The sequence below is a fragment of the Hyperolius riggenbachi genome, chromosome 10, assembly GCF_040937935.1.
Source record: "Hyperolius riggenbachi isolate aHypRig1 chromosome 10, aHypRig1.pri, whole genome shotgun sequence".
In the NCBI taxonomy this organism is placed as follows: Eukaryota; Metazoa; Chordata; class Amphibia; order Anura; family Hyperoliidae; genus Hyperolius; species Hyperolius riggenbachi.
This window is the reverse complement of record NC_090655.1, coordinates 254,021,710-254,040,213: the sequence shown is the minus strand read 5'-3', so window position 1 is coordinate 254,040,213 and position 18,504 is coordinate 254,021,710. Positions and strand designations below refer to the sequence as shown.

General features: G+C 48.3%; 1 protein-coding gene and 1 pseudogene across 2 annotated transcripts in view; one reads left to right on the top strand and one right to left on the bottom strand.

Moving 5' to 3' along the window:
* Positions 1-18,504, bottom strand: part of LOC137535283 (zinc finger protein 585A-like) — a 389,395-nt pseudogene that overhangs the window by 139,101 nt on the left and 231,790 nt on the right.
* The window catches only part of LOC137535321 (zinc finger protein 300-like), an 80,470-nt gene continuing 74,500 nt past the window's right edge, over positions 12,535-18,504 (top strand). For both annotated transcript variants that reach the window (XM_068257151.1, XM_068257150.1), the window contains exons 1-2: positions 12,535-12,576; positions 14,433-14,552. In XM_068257151.1, coding sequence (XP_068113252.1) covers positions 14,448-14,552 — 105 coding nt within the window. In that variant the 5' untranslated portion in view covers positions 12,535-12,576; positions 14,433-14,447. The remainder of the gene's footprint in view (positions 12,577-14,432; positions 14,553-18,504) is intronic.

Genomic DNA, 18,504 nt, shown 5'->3' with positions numbered 1-18,504 from the left:
TATGACTTCAGCTCTTCAAACATAAGACACATTAAAGTTGGATGAAACTCCACATTAACTAAAAAATATAATAATAACCATCCAATGAGAATGACTTATGCCTATCCCGTTGTGTTTAGTGCTCTCTGTCAGATTTAAGAGACGTGATATGAAAAAAGAAAATATTTTCTCTGGTTTCCATCTTTACTGCTTCCCTGTGACTGCCACAGCTTACTATCTCACCCACAACACACATCGCCTAGACAACAGGCTTACATGACCAGAGGTTCGCAAACTTCTCTGGGTGAGGGGACCCTTGATGACTCTGACATGTTTACAAGGCACCTATGGGGGGGGGGGGGGCATTGTCAAAATGTTGTTATGACCTGACAGTAGTTGGGGACATGACTGTACTGTCTGTGTCACATGATCACCATTCAATACCACACATCTCATCCCTCCACTTTCATGAAAAACAACAAGGTAAACAGTTTTCATCCCTCCTGAATGAGACATTTTGCAGGTTTGGACATATCACCTTAATGAGCACACAGGCACATTACACAGCTGTAGGCCCCCCATCTGCTCTCCCTCTGCAGCCACCTCTGATGGATATGCATCCCACAATCATGCACATGTAACTAGAAGCATGGGCTGCCTGGATGTTCTCTCTGGAGTATATTGACTGGATTTCTGGCTGCTAGAGTCCTTACAGCTCTGCTCTGCCAAGCTTAGTCAGGTGGCAAACTGCTATCTAATTGGATGGCAGTATGGGTCACCTGACACTATGCAGCAGGGATAGCAGTGACATGCTTCAGTGTGCTCAGTAGGGCAGCCGTTGCAATGGCTGATTATGATGGCAATGCAGAGAAAATGAACAGACGGCAGTAATGGTGACGGAAGCTGTGGCTTCCCTGTGTCGGGCGTTTTGTCAACGATTGTACAAATCGTTATCAAAAATATAAAATCAAAAATGTAAAGCTCCTGAAAAAATGGGAGGAGCTAAAAATACAAACATACGCCTAACGGTTTGAGTTCGTTTTTCGTGGGTTTCTCACAGTACTGGTTTAAACATGTAAACGTAGACCAATTTGTAAAAATATAAATTTAATATCCAATAAATATTACAATATATCTCAAAACAATATAGAATTGTGTAACGATTGTGGAGTTCTCTCCGTGGTCAGCGCACAGGACGCGCGCTGACACTGCGGGAATCCTCCACAAGCGCATAATTTGAGAGAACCCAGCAAAAGGTGCAACGCACCTGTAGAGAGGAATTCCCGTCGGCAGATGGAGCTGTGGAGTGCAGAGCAACAGATCTTCTGCCCTGCCACAGACGCCAGACAGGAATTGTACGAAGGGAAGAAACGCAGGGCAAGGTAGCCCTTAACCACTTGATGACTGTGGGCTTTACCCCCCTTAAGGACCAGACCCTTTTTTTTTTTTTATTCAGACCACTGCAGCTTTCACGGTTTATTGCTCGGTCATACAACCTACCACCTAAATGAATTTTGGCTCCTTCTCTTGTCACTAATAAAGCTTTCTTTTGGTGCTATTTGATTGCTGCTGCGATTTTTACTTTTTATTATATTCATCAAAAAAGACATGAATTTTGTCAAAAAATGATTTTTTTAACTTTCTGTGCTGACATTTTTCAAATAAAGTAAAATTTCTGTATACATGCAGCACGAAAAATGTGCACAAACATGTTTTTAATTAAAAAAAACCCCAATCAGCCTATATTGATTGGTTTGGGTAAAAGGTATAGCGTTTACAAACTATGGTGCAAAAAGTGAATTTTCCCATTTTGAAGCATCTATGATTTTTCTGACCACCTGTCATGTTTCATGAGGGGCTAGAATTCCAGGATAGTATAAATACCCCCCAAATGACCCCATTTTGGAAAGAAGACATCCCAAAGTATTCACTGAGAGGCATGGTAAGTTCATAGAAGATTTTATTTTTTGTCACAAGTTAGCGGAAAATGACACTTTGTGACAAAAAAGAAAAAAAAAAAGTCTCCATTTCTTCTAACTTGCGACAAAAAAAATGAAATCTGCCACGGACTCACTATGCTCCTCTCTGAATACCTTGAAGTGTCTACTTTCCAAAATGGGGTAATTTGTGGGGTGTGTTTACTGTCCTTGCATTTTGGGGGGTACCTAATTGTAAGCACCCCTGTAAAGCCTAAAGGTGCTCATTGGACTTTGGGCCCCTTAGCGCACTTAGGGTGTAAAAAAGTGCCACACATATGGAACCGCCGTACTCAGGAGAAGTAGTATAATGTGTTTTGGGGTGTATTTTTACACATACCCATGCTGGGTGGGAGAAATATCTCTGTAAATGACAATTGTTTGAATTTTTTTATACACAATTGTCCATTTACAGAGAGATTTCTCCCACTCAGCATGGGTATGTGTAAAAATACACCCCAAAACACATTATACTACTTCTTCTGAGTACGGCGATACCACATGTGTGGCACTTTTTTGCACCTTAACTGCGCTAAGGGGCCCAAAGGCCATTAAGTACCTTTAGGATTTAACAGGTCATTTTTGTTTCAAGACTACTCCTCACGGTTTAGGGCCCCTAAAATGCCAGGGCAGTATAGGAACCCCACAAATGACCCCATTTTAGAAAGAAGACACCCCAAGGTATTCCGTTAGGATTATGGTGAGTTCATAGAAGATTTTAATGTTTTGTCACAAGTTAGCGGAAATTGATTTTAATTGTTTTTTTTCACAAAGTGTCATTTTCCGCTAACTTGTGACAAAAATAAAATCTTCTATGAACTCACCATACTCCTAACGGAATACCTTTAGGTGTCTTCTTTCTAGAATGGGGTCATTTGTGGGGTTCCTATACTGCTTTGGCATTTTAGGGGCCCTAAACCGTGAGGAGTAGTCTTGAAAGCAAATGTCGCAAAATGACCTGTGAAATCCTAAAGGTACTCATTGGACTTTGGGCCCCTTAGCGTACTTAGGGTGTAAAAAAGTGCCACACGTGGTACCGCCGTACTCAAGAGAAGTAGTATAATGTGTTTTGGGGTGTATTTTTACACATACCCATGCTGGGTGGGAGAAATATCTCTGTAAATGACAATTGTTTGATTTTTTTTACACACAATTGTCCATTTACAGAGAGATTTCTCCCACCCAGCATGGGTATGTGTAAAAATACACCCCAAAACACATTATACTACTTTTCCTGAGTACGGCGGTACCACATGTGTGACACTTTTTTGCAGCCTAGGTGCGCAGGGGCCCAACGTCCTATTCACAGGTCATTTTGAGGCATTTGTTTTCTAGACTACTCCTCACGGTTTAGGGCCCCTAAAATGCCAGGGCAGTATAGGAACCCCACAAGTGACCCCATTTTAGAAAGAAGACACCCCAAGGTATTCCGTTTAGGTGTATGGCGAGTTCATAGAAGATTTTATTTTTTGTCACAAGTTAGTGAAAAATGACTCTTTGTAAAAAAAAAAACAATAAAAATCAATTTCCGCTAACTTTTGACAAAAAATAAAATCTTCTATTAACTCGTCATACACCTAACAGAATACCTTGGGGTGTCTTTTTTCTAAAATGGTGTCACTTGTGGGGTTCCTATACTGCCCTGGCATTTTACGGGCCCAAAACTGTGAGTAGTCTGGAAACCAAATGTCTCAAAATGACTGTTCAGGGGTATAAGCATCTGCAAATTTTGATGACAGGTGGTCTATGAGGGGGCGAATTTTGTGGAACCGGTCTTAAGCAGGGTGGCCTTTTAGATGACAGGTTGTATTGGGCCTGATCTGATAGATAGGAGTGCTAGGGGGGTGACAGGAGGTGATTGATGGGTGTCTCAGGGGGTGGTTAGAGGGGAAAATAGATGCAATCAATGCACTGGGCAGGTGATCGGAAGGGGATCTGAGGGGGATCTGAGGGTTTGGCCGAGTGATCAGGAGCCCACACGGGGCAAATTAGGGCCTGATCTGATGGGTAGGTGTGCTAGGGGGTGACAGGAGGTAATTGATGGGTGTCTCAAGGTGTGATTAGAGGGGGGAATAGATGCAAGCAATGCACTGGCGAGGTGATCAGGGCTGGGGTCTGAGGGCGTTCTGAGGGTGTGGGCGGGTGATTGAGTGCCCTAGGGGCAGATAGGGGTCTAATCTGATAGGTAGCAGTGACAGGGGGCTATTGATGGGTAATTAGTGGGTGTTTAGGGTAGAGACAGATGTAAACACTGCACTTGGGAGGTGATCTGACGTCGGATCTGCGGGCGATCTATTGGTGTGGGTGGGTGATCAGATTGCCCGCAAGGGGCAGGTTAGGGGCTGATTGATGGGTGGCAGTGACAGGGGGTGATTGACGGGTGATTGACAGGTGATTAGTGGGTTATTACAGGGAAGAACAGATGTAAATATTGCACTGGCGAATTGATAAGGGGGGTCTGAAGGCAATCTGAGCGTGTAGGCGGGTGATTGGGTGCCCGCAAAGGGCAGATTAGGGTCTGATCTGATGGGTAACAGTGACAGGTGGTGATAGGGGGTGATTGATGGGTTATTGATGGGTAATTAGTGGGTGTTTATGGTAGAGAACAGATGTAAACACTGCACTTGGGAGGTGATCTGATGTCGGATCTGCGGGCGATCTATTGGTGTGGGTGGGTGATCAGATTGCCCGCAAGGGGCAGGTTAGGGGCTGATTGATGGGTGGCAGTGACAGGGGGTGATTGATGGGTGGCAGTGACAGGGGGTAGATGCATACAGTACACGGGGGGGGGGGGTCTGGGGAGAATCTGAGGGGTGGGGGGGTGATCAGGAGTCCCCAGGGTGCAGTTAGGGACCTAATAAAAAAAATAGTGTTGACAAATAGTGACAGGGAGTGATTGATGGGTGATTAGGGGGGTGATTGGGTGCAAACAGGGGTGTGGGGGTGGGCAGGGGGGGGGGGGCCTGAGGGGTACTGTGGGCGATCAGGGGGCAGGGGGGGAAATCGGTGTGCTTGGGTGAAGACTAGTACAGGCAGAAGACAAAAGACTTGGCACTAGACGCGGCAGGTGGGCTGGAGCCGCTGGTGCTATAGGGTACGTGCTGCTCAGGTGCAGTAACAGTTTTCCGGAAGAGAAGAAAGAGAGGCACCGTACCTAGATTACACCTTTATTGGGCTCCAATGGACATCACATAGGCGGTATGCAGTGGGGGTTAGGTGAGGCCTGACAGCCGTTTCGCGTACTAACGCGTCATCAGAGGCACTAACAACAGGATCACCCTTATGTCACAGTTTAAATAGATCGCTCACACTTACCGGTGTCCTGCCCGGAAGCTTCAACCCGCCCTCTCGCCTCGGCGTTCCGCGTGCAGTCCCTCCTCCATTGCCTGACGTCAGGATCGCTCTAGCCATTAGGCGAGCCGCGGGTCTCCCCGCCCAGTTCCTCTACGTCGTATGGCGTCATTGGAGGGGATGCGCATGCGTCCTGCTTCTGGCTCCGGCGTCGGGTTGTTGCTAAGTGATCATTGATCTGTATTACAGAAAAACAAAACAATGGAATTATTAAAATGTGCCATTAAGTGGGTGTTTATCACACTTATACTATATATGACAGTGCAAGGCAACTCAAAAAGAGGTAAAACAGGAGAGGGAGTATGGATGGTAACCTACCAAAAACGTGCCCGAACTCACCTCTCCTGTTACAGATTAGGATTAAACAAGCAGAAAAAGCAAAAAAGAGAAAAAAAAAGTTAATGTTTCATTAGAAAGCAATGCAGTTCATTTCTTTCATTAAGTCCCAAGGGGCCACAAGCATTAGTTATAGAGATAATTCTTGCTTCCTGTTGGAGCAGCAATTGCTCTCGATTGCCACCTCTATGTGGCACAGGTACAGTCAAAACTCCACAGAATTTGAGGCTATTGCTGTTGCAGTTATGCATCTCACGTATGTGCTTGATTAAGCGACCAGCTCCCACCCCAGTCTCAATGGAATGGACATGTTCCTGAAAGCGTGTGCAAAGCATCCTAGTTGTCTGGCCTATATAGAACCGTCCACATGGACACATTACTGAATATACCACATGGTTTGATCTACAGTGTATAAATTCTTTAATTGGTAAGATCCTGCCACCCAAAGCGACACTCTTTCCCGGTAGGAACTGGCTGCAATGTGTGTAATTCCCACATCGGTGGTTACCAATCGGTATAAATCTCTGCAGCCAGTTACCCCCGCTGTCATTGAGAAACTCGCTTGTGGTGACATGGTCCCCCACTGTACGTGCCCTCCTAAAAGAGATCATTGGGCGTGTATGGCCTATTTGATTCAGCTTAGGATCATTCTTTAAAATCTGCCAATGTCTATAGATGATTGATTTAATCTTTTCAGCCATAGGCGAGTAATCAAAGACACATGTAAACCTGCTGGACTTGCTGGTGTTGTACCTCCTTTTCTCCTTGGAACTTCTATTTAGACCCGACTGGATTAAGCTATCACGATTAGCCTTGTCTGCCCGTCTGAATGCCATATTCAATTCATCCATATTGTAGCCCCTATTATACATTCTCACTGCCAACTCTCTGCTTTGAGATATGAAATCCACTCTATCCGAGTTATTTCTTTTAAGGCGAATGAACTGGCCATATGGGATAGCTTTTTTAGTGTGTGTGGGATGGTAGCTATCACTTTGAAGTATGGCATTTGTGGCCGTGTCCTTTCTGTGACCCCTGCTTTTGATTGCACCATCTTCCACATACAGCTCAAGGTCTAAAAATGGGAGGGTGCTCCCCCCCAGGTGTCCAGTGAACTGCATGTTGAAGTCGTTGGTGTTCAGAAAGTTCAAGAAGTCATTGAACTCGCCATCTGTGCCAGTCCAGACCAGGAGTATGTCATCCACATACCTATGCCAATGGCAGATGTATGCCTTGTAGGGATTGTCGTCACTTAGGATGACTTTTTTCTCCCATCCCCACAGGAATAGGTTAGAAAATGTAGGTGCCACCGGGGTTCCCATGGCAACTCCTGATCTCTGCTGGTACCAGGCACCATTGAACAAAAAAGCGTTATGTGAGATCACAAAAAGGAGACACTGGCATATGAAATTGACCCAAAACTCATCCTTACCACACTCCAAAAGGATCTCTCCTATCACTCTTGTGCCTAGATCTTGTGGTATGCGGGTATACAGGTTAACTACGTCAATGGAAGCTAGTCTGGCATTCCTACCGACTGCCCATGACCCGGTTTTCCCCAGGACGTCCAAGGTGTCAGCCAGGTGTGTGGAGACATCTTTAAGAAAAGGTCTCAGAATGTAGTCCAAGTACCTCGACAGAGGTTCTGTGAGTGACCCCCTGGCTGACACAATTGGGCGCCCCGGGGGATTAACCGGGTCTTTATGGATCTTCGGCAGGAAATACCAGACCGGCTTACGAGGGAACTCAGGAAGCAGGCCCTCACCCATTCGAGTGGAAAGGAAACCCTCCTCCACCCCCCTCCTCAATAAGGAACGTAGGAGGGCCTTGAACTGTTCAGTGGGGTCCTTTTTCAATCTGATGTAAAAATTATCTGGACCTTCAAGCTGCCTATGAGATTCTTTGATGTAATATTGTACTGGCATAATAACAAGGTTCCCTCCTTTGTCTGCCTTCTTCAGGATAATGGACTTATTAGATCTTAACCAGTCCATTGCTGTTCTTTCTTGTTCTGAGATGTTGGGTGATGTGGTGGGGTAGATGAGGGCCTGCATGTCCATTAACACTCTTTGGTTGAGGTGGTCAACCACCGAGCCAGAGGTGGTTGCAAATTCCCGTATGGATTTGCATGGTCGAAATTCCGCTGGAATGTCCTCCTCAGGTTCATTGTTGGTACCCTCTGTGTTCCCCTCATTCCACAGTTCCTGTAAATCTAGGAGGGCTTGGGTATCATTTCTATTGGATGTAGAAGGCATGTATCCAAGGTTGCTAATGGTGGTGTGGCTATTCAGTCGGATGTTTTCTTCCTGTGAACTGGATCGCTCTTCCAGCCATGCGGCTATGTTTAACTTGCGGACAATCTTGTACCAATCCACCTCAAACTTGAATCTATCAAACGTGCAGGTGAGAGAAAAGTTCAAGCCCTTTTTGAGCAATGTGTCACATCCTTCAGGCAGGGGGACATCGGAGAGGTTAATGATCTGCAGGTTGTCATCCCTGTCTGTTTCCAGATACACTTTTACTTCCTCTTCCGATAGCCCTTCCCAGAGGTCACCCTGCCCCAAGTAACCCTCCTGTAGGGGCTCTTTTTGGAGGGCGGTTCTTCCTCTACGTCCTCGTCGGATCCGTCTTCTAAAGGGGCTTCTACACATTGTTTCGGATTGTTCCCTTGCTTAAGCGAAGACTTTGGTTTAGGTTTTTTAGGGATCTGATCCTTTTTTTCTTTTTCCTCCTCCGGACTGGAGTTGGAACCCGAGTCAGTAGTCCAGTAATCTTTGTTATTTGGACGCTGTTTCCTTTTTCTACCTCTCGTACGTTTCAATGGCTGGCCCCACTCAAAAACCTTTTTCTCTTTGAAGTCCTGTCTATCACGTCTGAATTTCTTCAGTTTGCGTTCTTTAATTTCGTCCTGTATAGGTACTAGTTTGTTTTCAATCTTATCCTCAATTTTAGACAAATGGCTTGCTGGTGCTAGCTTCAAGAATTCCTCTTTGCACTTTTTGATCTCAGAAACGGTTTTATTGTATTCCAGTTCCGTCCTCTTCAGGACTATTGACTGTAACCGTAGAGCATGGTCAAGATGTTCTTGGTCCCACTCTGAAATGAACTTAGGATCGTCACGATATTCACTTGCTTCCCGATAATTACGGAATCCCCTTGATGCAATCTGCTTGTCCTCGTACCTCTTGAGGGTTGCCACCGTCCAAAAGAGTTTGACCTCTTTCTCTGATAGATGGTGAAGATCTTGTTCGAGAACCTTAACCCCCACTGCTTTGCTGGATGCAGTACCGCTTGCTGTATCTGTGAAAAAGGTGATCCAATCAGACCTTCCTGCCAAGATGCGCTGATTCACAGGGTTAGCAGTAGTTCCTGTTTCCCCGGACGTTCCCGGGGCCTCTGTGTTGGCTTCTTGCATCTGTGCTCAAGAGAAATGCAGTCCAAATTGTACAGGCAGAAGACAAAAGACTTGGCACTAGACGCGGCAGGTGGGCTGGAGCCGCTGGTGCTATAGGGTACGTGCTGCTCAGGTGCAGTAACAGTTTTCCGGAAGAGAAGAAAGAGAGGCACCGTACCTAGATTACACCTTTATTGGGCTCCAATGGACATCACATAGGCGGTATGCAGTGGGGGTTAGGTGAGGCCTGACAGCCGTTTCGCGTACTAACGCGTCATCAGAGGCACTAACAACAGGATCACCCTTATGTCACAGTTTAAATAGATCGCTCACACTTACCGGTGTCCTGCCCGGAAGCTTCAACCCGCCCTCTCGCCTCGGCGTTCCGCGTGCAGTCCCTCCTCCATTGCCTGACGTCAGGATCGCTCTAGCCATTAGGCGAGCCGCGGGTCTCCCCGCCCAGTTCCTCTACGTCGTATGGCGTCATTGGAGGGGATGCGCATGCGTCCTGCTTCTGGCTCCGGCGTCGGGTTGTTGCTAAGTGATCATTGATCTGTATTACAGAAAAACAAAACAATGGAATTATTAAAATGTGCCATTAAGTGGGTGTTTATCACACTTATACTATATATGACAGTGCAAGGCAACTCAAAAAGAGGTAAAACAGGAGAGGGAGTATGGATGGTAACCTACCAAAAACGTGCCCGAACTCACCTCTCCTGTTACAGATTAGGATTAAACAAGCAGAAAAAGCAAAAAAGAGAAAAAAAAAGTTAATGTTTCATTAGAAAGCAATGCAGTTCATTTCTTTCATTAAGTCCCAAGGGGCCACAAGCATTAGTTATAGAGATAATTCTTGCTTCCTGTTGGAGCAGCAATTGCTCTCGATTGCCACCTCTATGTGGCACAGGTACAGTCAAAACTCCACAGAATTTGAGGCTATTGCTGTTGCAGTTATGCATCTCACGTATGTGCTTGATTAAGCGACCAGCTCCCACCCCAGTCTCAATGGAATGGACATGTTCCTGAAAGCGTGTGCAAAGCATCCTAGTTGTCTGGCCTATATAGAACCGTCCACATGGACACATTACTGAATATACCACATGGTTTGATCTACAGTGTATAAATTCTTTAATTGGTAAGATCCTGCCACCCAAAGCGACACTCTTTCCCGGTAGGAACTGGCTGCAATGTGTGCAATTCCCACATCGGTGGTTGCCAATCGGTATAAATCTCTGCAGCCAGTTACCCCCGCTGTCATTGAGAAACTCGCTTGTGGTGACATGGTCCCCCACTGTACGTGCCCTCCTAAAAGAGATCATTGGGCGTGTATGGCCTATTTGATTCAGCTTAGGATCATTCTTTAAAATCTGCCAATGTCTATAGATGATTGATTTAATCTTTTCAGCCATAGGCGAGTAATCAAAGACACATGTAAACCTGCTGGACTTGCTGGTGTTGTACCTCCTTTTCTCCTTGGAACTTCTATTTAGACCCGACTGGATTAAGCTATCACGATTAGCCTTGTCTGCCCGTCTGAATGCCATATTCAATTCATCCATATTGTAGCCCCTATTATACATTCTCACTGCCAACTCTCTGCTTTGAGATATGAAATCCACTCTATCCGAGTTATTTCTTTTAAGGCGAATGAACTGGCCATATGGGATAGCTTTTTTAGTGTGTGTGGGATGGTAGCTATCACTTTGAAGTATGGCATTTGTGGCCGTGTCCTTTCTGTGACCCCTGCTTTTGATTGCACCATCTTCCACATACAGCTCAAGGTCTAAAAATGGGAGGGTGCTCCCCCCCAGGTGTCCAGTGAACTGCATGTTGAAGTCGTTGGTGTTCAGAAAGTTCAAGAAGTCATTGAACTCGCCATCTGTGCCAGTCCAGACCAGGAGTATGTCATCCACATACCTATGCCAATGGCAGATGTATGCCTTGTAGGGATTGTCGTCACTTAGGATGACTTTTTTCTCCCATCCCCACAGGAATAGGTTAGAAAATGTAGGTGCCACCGGGGTTCCCATGGCAACTCCTGATCTCTGCTGGTACCAGGCACCATTGAACAAAAAAGCGTTATGTGAGATCACAAAAAGGAGACACTGGCATATGAAATTGACCCAAAACTCATCCTTACCACACTCCAAAAGGATCTCTCCAGTGACAGGGGGCTATTGATGGGTAATTAGTGGGTGTTTAGGGTAGAGACAGATGTAAACACTGCACTTGGGAGGTGATCTGACGTCGGATCTGCGGGCGATCTATTGGTGTGGGTGGGTGATCAGATTGCCCGCAAGGGGCAGGTTAGGGGCTGATTGATGGGTGGCAGTGACAGGGGGTGATTGACGGGTGATTGACAGGTGATTAGTGGGTTATTACAGGGAAGAACAGATGTAAATATTGCACTGGCGAATTGATAAGGGGGGTCTGAAGGCAATCTGAGCGTGTAGGCGGGTGATTGGGTGCCCGCAAAGGGCAGATTAGGGTCTGATCTGATGGGTAACAGTGACAGGTGGTGATAGGGGGTGATTGATGGGTTATTGATGGGTAATTAGTGGGTGTTTAGGGTAGAGAACAGATGTAAACACTGCACTTGGGAGGTGATCTGATGTCGGATCTGCGGGCGATCTATTGGTGTGGGTGGGTGATCAGATTGCCCGCAAGGGGCAGGTTAGGGGCTGATTGATGGGTGGCAGTGACAGGGGGTGATTGATGGGTGGCAGTGACAGGGGGTAGATGCATACAGTACACGGGGGGGGGGGGTCTGGGGAGAATCTGAGGGGTGGGGGGGTGATCAGGAGTCCCCAGGGTGCAGTTAGGGACCTAATAAAAAAAATAGTGTTGACAAATAGTGACAGGGAGTGATTGATGGGTGATTAGGGGGGTGATTGGGTGCAAACAGGGGTGTGGGGGTGGGCAGGGGGGGGGGGGCCTGAGGGGTACTGTGGGCGATCAGGGGGCAGGGGGGGAAATCGGTGTGCTTGGGTGAAGACTAGGGTGGCTGCAGCCTGCCCTGGTGGTCCCTCAGACACTGGGACCACCAGGGCAGGAGGCAGCCTGTATAATACACTTTGTAAACATTACAAAGTGTTTTATACACTTTGTATGCGGCGATCCCGGTGCTAGTAACCCGCCGGTGCTTCTGAACGGCCGGCAGGTTAAAGCGCGAGGTGGGCGGAGCCAGTCCCCGGCGGCTGATCGTGTCACGAATGACGCGATCGCGCCGCCCATGCCCGTAAAAGGGCCGCCGCCTCTGTGCATACGGTGGTCCTTGCGGGTCCACTTCCCGGCCTCCTCTGTGCGTTGGACGGTCGGGAAGTGGTTAAGTTTAAGTGTACCTTTATATTCTGAGTGCAGGAGATTCCACAACCGGAGGCTGCAGTTAGCATATTCACCACAAGATGGCAATCTACCCTCTCCCAGGTGGAACGCATAGAAAGGAAGAAATTAAACCACAGATAGGAAATGATGTAGAAGTGATGTCACAGCAGAGGCGACGTTGCAGGAAAAGGAGCAGAGTCGTTGTAGAAAGAGGTAATTGTGTGAATGTTATATATTGAGCAGAGCAGAGGTCGGGGTGGACATACTTTGTTACAGAGGAGGTCATAGTACAGCTGTCACTATCCTGATTACCCCCCTTGAACTAACTGCCATACAAGAGACTTTTATATAACTGCTGTAACGTGTGGTCCCCCCTACATGTGCCATAGATTATGGTTGGCATCTTGGTGCTGGTCTATTTTAGGGGACTCAGTAGGAAACCTCATATGGAAATTCTGCTAACATGATTGGGTGGACGGCATCTTCTCAAACTGCTAGATTTCAGATAGACTGTAGCAAACACACTGTTCAGCCAATCACAATGCTTCCTGCTGTAGAGGGTGGTGTAATTAGAGAACTGTTCCCTATGAGGTTTCCTGCTGGGTCCCCTAAATTAGACTAGTGCTGCCCGTTCCCCTGTGTCCCCCAGCATTGCTATTAACCTCCGGTATGTAATGTCTCCCACCCCAGTAATGCCATTTATTTCCTAGTATAGCCATGCCCCCCCCCCCCCCCCCCCCTGTGTCCCCAGCATTGACATTATCCTCCAGTATATAATGTACCCCAACTTTAGTAGTGATTACTATTTAGTATTTATGTAGGGCCAAAATCTTCCACAAGGCTGTACAGAGTATATTGTCTTGTTCCTCAGAGGTGCTCACTATCTAATCCCTACCATAGTCATATGTCTATGTATCATATAGGCCTCGATTCATAAAGCATTCCCGCATTCGGAAATGCATAAAACGGCTCACTTTACCGACCACACAGCAAAATCTGTATTCATAAAGGCTTTTTCCGCATGAAAAGCCGACAATTCGCGAGCAGAGTGATAAATCACCGCCTTGCGCGGTGATTATCATAGCAAAAGTAACAAGTAGTCAATTCATAAAGATTAGAGGTAGCGGTATGCGGACGGGTATTGCCACTACCTCTGATGTGGCGAGAAGCGTGCGGAATACAGTGCAGTGAATGGGACAGACCTCCCAAGCAGCTGCAGAGAGAACACCGCACGGAGAGACTCCGCCTGCTTCTCCTGTTTCCGCATGTCTCCCGACAGCCTAACGCCTGCCTACAGCGGAATATCTCCGCACGCCTGTCACAACTAGCAACATTTTTATGAATTACCACCCTGAAGGCGGAAATACCGACAGTGGTGTTTCCCCGCTCGACTTTACCTTACCGACAGCACTTTTATGAATCGAGGCCATAGTGTATGTATAGTAGTCAAGGGCCAATATAGGGGGGAGCTAATTAACTTATCTATAAGGTTTTTTTTACATGTGGGAGGAAACTGGAGTGCCCAGAGGAAACCCACACAGACATGGGGAGAACATACAAACTCTTTGCAGATATTGCCCTGGCTGGGATTAAAACTGGGGACCCATCACTGCAAGGGAATAGTGCTAACCACTACGCCACTGCGCTGCCCACAGTAATGCCATGTCCACCCCAAGTATTTCTTTTTTCCTCCACCTCCATAATACGAGGTAGGATTTACTTTGGTTTATAGCTACCTGTCACTGTGTGCTCCAGTCCTCTGCTCCCATTAGCCTCAGTCTCTGCCTCTTCTCTCCTCATATCCTCATCCATCTACCACTACCAGCAATGCTGTAACAGTGGGAGGTGAATGTGAGGAGAGAAGGCCAGCTGGAGAGAGAGGGGCAGAGGGAGGACAGGACTGCAGCACACTGTGAGTATAGTGCACAGGTGGCTATAAACCAACTTATTATGCTTTGCTGCGATACTCTGCATGGCCCAACCACCCACAACTGGCAGCAATGGGGAGGTAGTTTCACCACTGACAACTGTACAGCCTAGATTATCCTTTCCTTATTATGTATCAAAAGGCAGCAGCATCCTGTATGGATCACCTGACCACATCACTGAGGATGGATGAGGACCAGAGTCCCATGACTGAGAGGATATTCAACCTCACCCTGGAAATCATCTCTGTGCTGACTGGAGAGGTGAGGAGGATCCTGGATATCACTTATCTCTTTTAATAAAACACACAGCCAGTTCTGGGCCAAGGCAGGGAAGGCATTAGCCGCGAGGGTGCACCCATGACCCCTCCCTTCGAGAGGCACCCTTGCCTGGCTGGTACAGAGTCGAGAGTAGACCTTGTAGTGTTGCTCCTCATCCCACTGGAAGGTCCGCAATGTCACAGGCTTGCAAAAGCTTCTCTTTTTCTCCCTTTTTTGGCATCTCTCATTAGTTTAATCACTAGAGGGAGACGAGGAGATGTTGTGAGCCTGACACAGCTGAGTTCCCGGTGCAGTGATGTAAGTAGACAGCATTAGAGGCTCTGCTCACAACTCTGCATGCGGGGAGGGGCTGCTCAGTTTAAGGGGATATCTAAACTAGGGAGGGGGGTACCATATACTGGGCACAGTTTAGGGCAGGGGTCCCCAACCACCGGGCCGCGGCCCAACACCGGGCCGCAGGACATGTTGTGTTGGGCCGTGGTCCCCTGCCTCACTGCAGTGCAGCCGCGGCTGTAACTTACATTAAAAATGTACTATCAATAGTGCCACCCGGAAGCCTCCAGCAGGAATACATACAAAGGCTGGTCCCCGGGTGGCTGAGCCAATACACATCTCTTCCTCTGTCCCGCCCTCCCTCCCTTCCACCAGCCAATCAGTGAGGCTCTGGCACAATGAAAGGGAGAGAAGCAGCCAATGAAACATGCCCACACAAAACCGGGCTTGTTCAAGCAGCCTGGATGAGTGAGGCAGCACAGTCCGAGGAGGGAGACACAGTGAGGATACAGCTGTTATTGTTCCCTCAGTCCTGACTGCAGCAGCCAGCCAGGTAACACTAGCTTGCTGAAAGACTGGAATAGAAGGGGACAGGAGCTGCCATGTTTGAGCTGGGAGGAGACACAGGCAGTAGGAGAAGGGATTTCTTTAGAGCTCTGCACTTTTTCACCTACGGTTCAGAAGCACACAGAGCAGACAAGCAGCACAGCACACGCTGCCTCAGTGACAGCCTATCACTCAGCATGCACCCATCTGCTCTGGTTGTTTCTGAACTGTAGGTGAAAAAGTGCAGAGTTCTGACTGACAAATCCCCTCTCCTATTCCTGTCTGTGTCTTCCCCCAGCTGGCAGCAAGATTTGGTTAGCAGCTCTTCTTATCTCATTCTGTAAGCTGGGGTCTGCGTCTTCCCACCCCCACTCCCCTGTACTGCCACTGACCTGACTTTAAGTACTGTCTCCTTTACAGTCACAGCTCAGCACTTCTACATTTACAGAAGCACATTGCTGGCAGCCTAGATTTGAGCACCATATATTTTTGAAGCATAGAGATGTTATACTTACGTGGGGCTTTCTCCAGCCCCATAAGCATCATTGCCTCCCTCACTGTCCTCCTGCGTGGCTCCGTTCAGCAGCAGTCAACCCCGGTAATCTGGCTTGGTGGTGCAAGTCGGGCTCTTCTGTGCATACGCACCTATGTATGGGGCTGGAGGAAGCCCCAGATAAGTATAAAATCTTTCTGATTTATGTTCTTGGATACACTTTAAGCTGCATACACACTAGCAACTCATGTCACCCATCTGGGATCAGGATTTGATCCCTTGGGCGATTTCTCTGGGCCGGGCTGCACACACGTCTCAGCTGAGTAGCTGATGTTGCGCTGTGTTGCTATGTGGGGGTGGGATGGGGGGGCGGAGGGACGTCGAGCAGCGTGCTTGATTTCCCCCCATCCTTGTCTGCCGGGCCTTGGAGAAAAGGTCTTGCATCAAAGCGGTCCTCGGGTCCGAAAAGGTTGGGGACCCCTGGCTTAGGGGACACTGAAAAGCTGGGGCACACTATGGAGACACTGGTAAGCTGGAAGACACCATGGGAATGCTGGGACACACTTTAGGGAACAGTGGAAAGCTGGGACACACTTTAGGGAACAGTGGGAAGCTGGGACACACTATAAGGCGGCTGGGAAGCTTGGATGCATTGTGGGGACGCTGGGACACACTATGGGGACACTGGGATGCTGGGGAACACTATGAGGGACACTGGGAAGCTGGGGCACACTATGAGGGACACTGGGAAGCTGGGACACACTATGGGGACACTGGGATGCTGGGGAACACTATGAGGGGCACTGGGAAGTTGGGACACACTATGAGGGGACACTGGGAAGCTGGGGCACATTATGAGGACACTGGTAATCTGGAAGACACCATGGGAATGCTAGGACACACTTTAGGGAACAGTGGGAAGCTGGGACACACTATAAGGCGGCTGGAAAGCTTGGATGCACTATGGGGACACTGGGAAGCTGGGACACACTATGGGGACACTGGGATGCTGGGGCACACTATGAGGGGCACTGGGAAGCTGGGGCACACTATGAGGGGCACTGGGAAGCTGGGACACACTATGAGGGGCACTGAGAATCTGGGGCACACTGAGGGGTACTGGAAGGTGGGACATACTGTGTGGGCACTGTGAAACTGGGACACACTATGGAGACACTGGGAAGCTGGGGCACACTATGAGGGACACTGGGAAGCTGGGGTACACTATGAGGGACGCTGGGAAGCTGGGGCACACTATGTGGGAAGCTGGGGCACACTATGAGGGACGCTGGGAAGCTGGGGCACACTATGAGGGATGCTGGGAAGCTGGGGCACACTATGAGGGAAGCTGGGGCCTGCTATGAGGGGCGCTGGGAAGCTGGGGCACGCTATGAGGGGCGCTGGGAAGCTAAGGCACACTATGAGGGGCACTGGGAAGCTGGGACACACTATGAGGGGACACTGGGAAGCTAGGGCACACTATGAGGACACTGGAAAGCTGGGACACACTATGAGGGGCATTGGGAAGATGGGACATACTGTGAGGGCAGGGTGAAGCTGGGTTGTCCTATGGGAATACTGGGAAGCTAAGGCCCACTATGGGGACGCTGGGACACAGTTTAGGGGACACTGGGAAGCTCAGACACTATGGGGACACTAGAAAGCTGGGACACACTATTAGGAGGCTGGGGCACCGTATGGGGACACTAGAATGCTGCTGGGTTGCATTTATGTCCTGGAAAGGGGGGATGGGGGTATTAATCTCCAACGTGTAATTGTTCTCTGATACACAGAAAAAGCCCCCCTTGCTGCTGCTTCAATCAGCTGATCTGATTATCTAACTTGGGTAGGGGTCTGCCTAACACAGGGGGCACATCTGGTTAGTTAAACTGAGGAGGGGCCCTGCCGTATGCTGGGGGGGGGTGTATTCATCTGGCTAACTTGAGGAGGGGGGGGCTACTTGTTACTGGTGGCTGTTCAGGCTATCTAACTTGGGAAGGGGGTGGGTGCCTAATACTGGAGCTGATCTGGTAATCCAAATACAAAAATGTTTATTGGCAGGACCAAATACACTTAGCATGGCCAAAGCAAAACAATAACATTAGCATGGGAGGGGTGTTGTGGGATTAAGGGAAGGGTATAAGGGGTTGGGGTATACAGTCCATAAGGGGGTGGAGAATATCAGGGACAGTATAGGGGGATGGAATATATAGTCCATAGGGGTGAGGAGGGTATAGGAGGCAGTATAATGGATATACAGTATGTGGGGTATCCTGTTCCTCTCAATTGGTGGCAGGTAGCGGCATATTGGGCCACTATTTGCACGGTTGTTTCCTCTTCTCTAGTTGGATGTAGATTTTCATCTCCTCATCTGAGGAGGTGAAATCCGGGATGTGGGCGGAGAGTCTCTTGAAGTGGGCAGCCTTCACAGATACATATTTGCTGCAGTGTAGCAGGAAGTGGTCCTCATCCTCCAGGGCCCCCTGGTCACACTGCCTGCACAGCCTCTCCTCCCTGGGCTTCCATGTCTGTCTGTGCCGCCCTGTCTCTATCTCCAGGCTGTGGGCGCTCAGATGGTACCGGTTTAGGTGTCTGTGTATCTTTGGGGTGGTGTATCCTCTC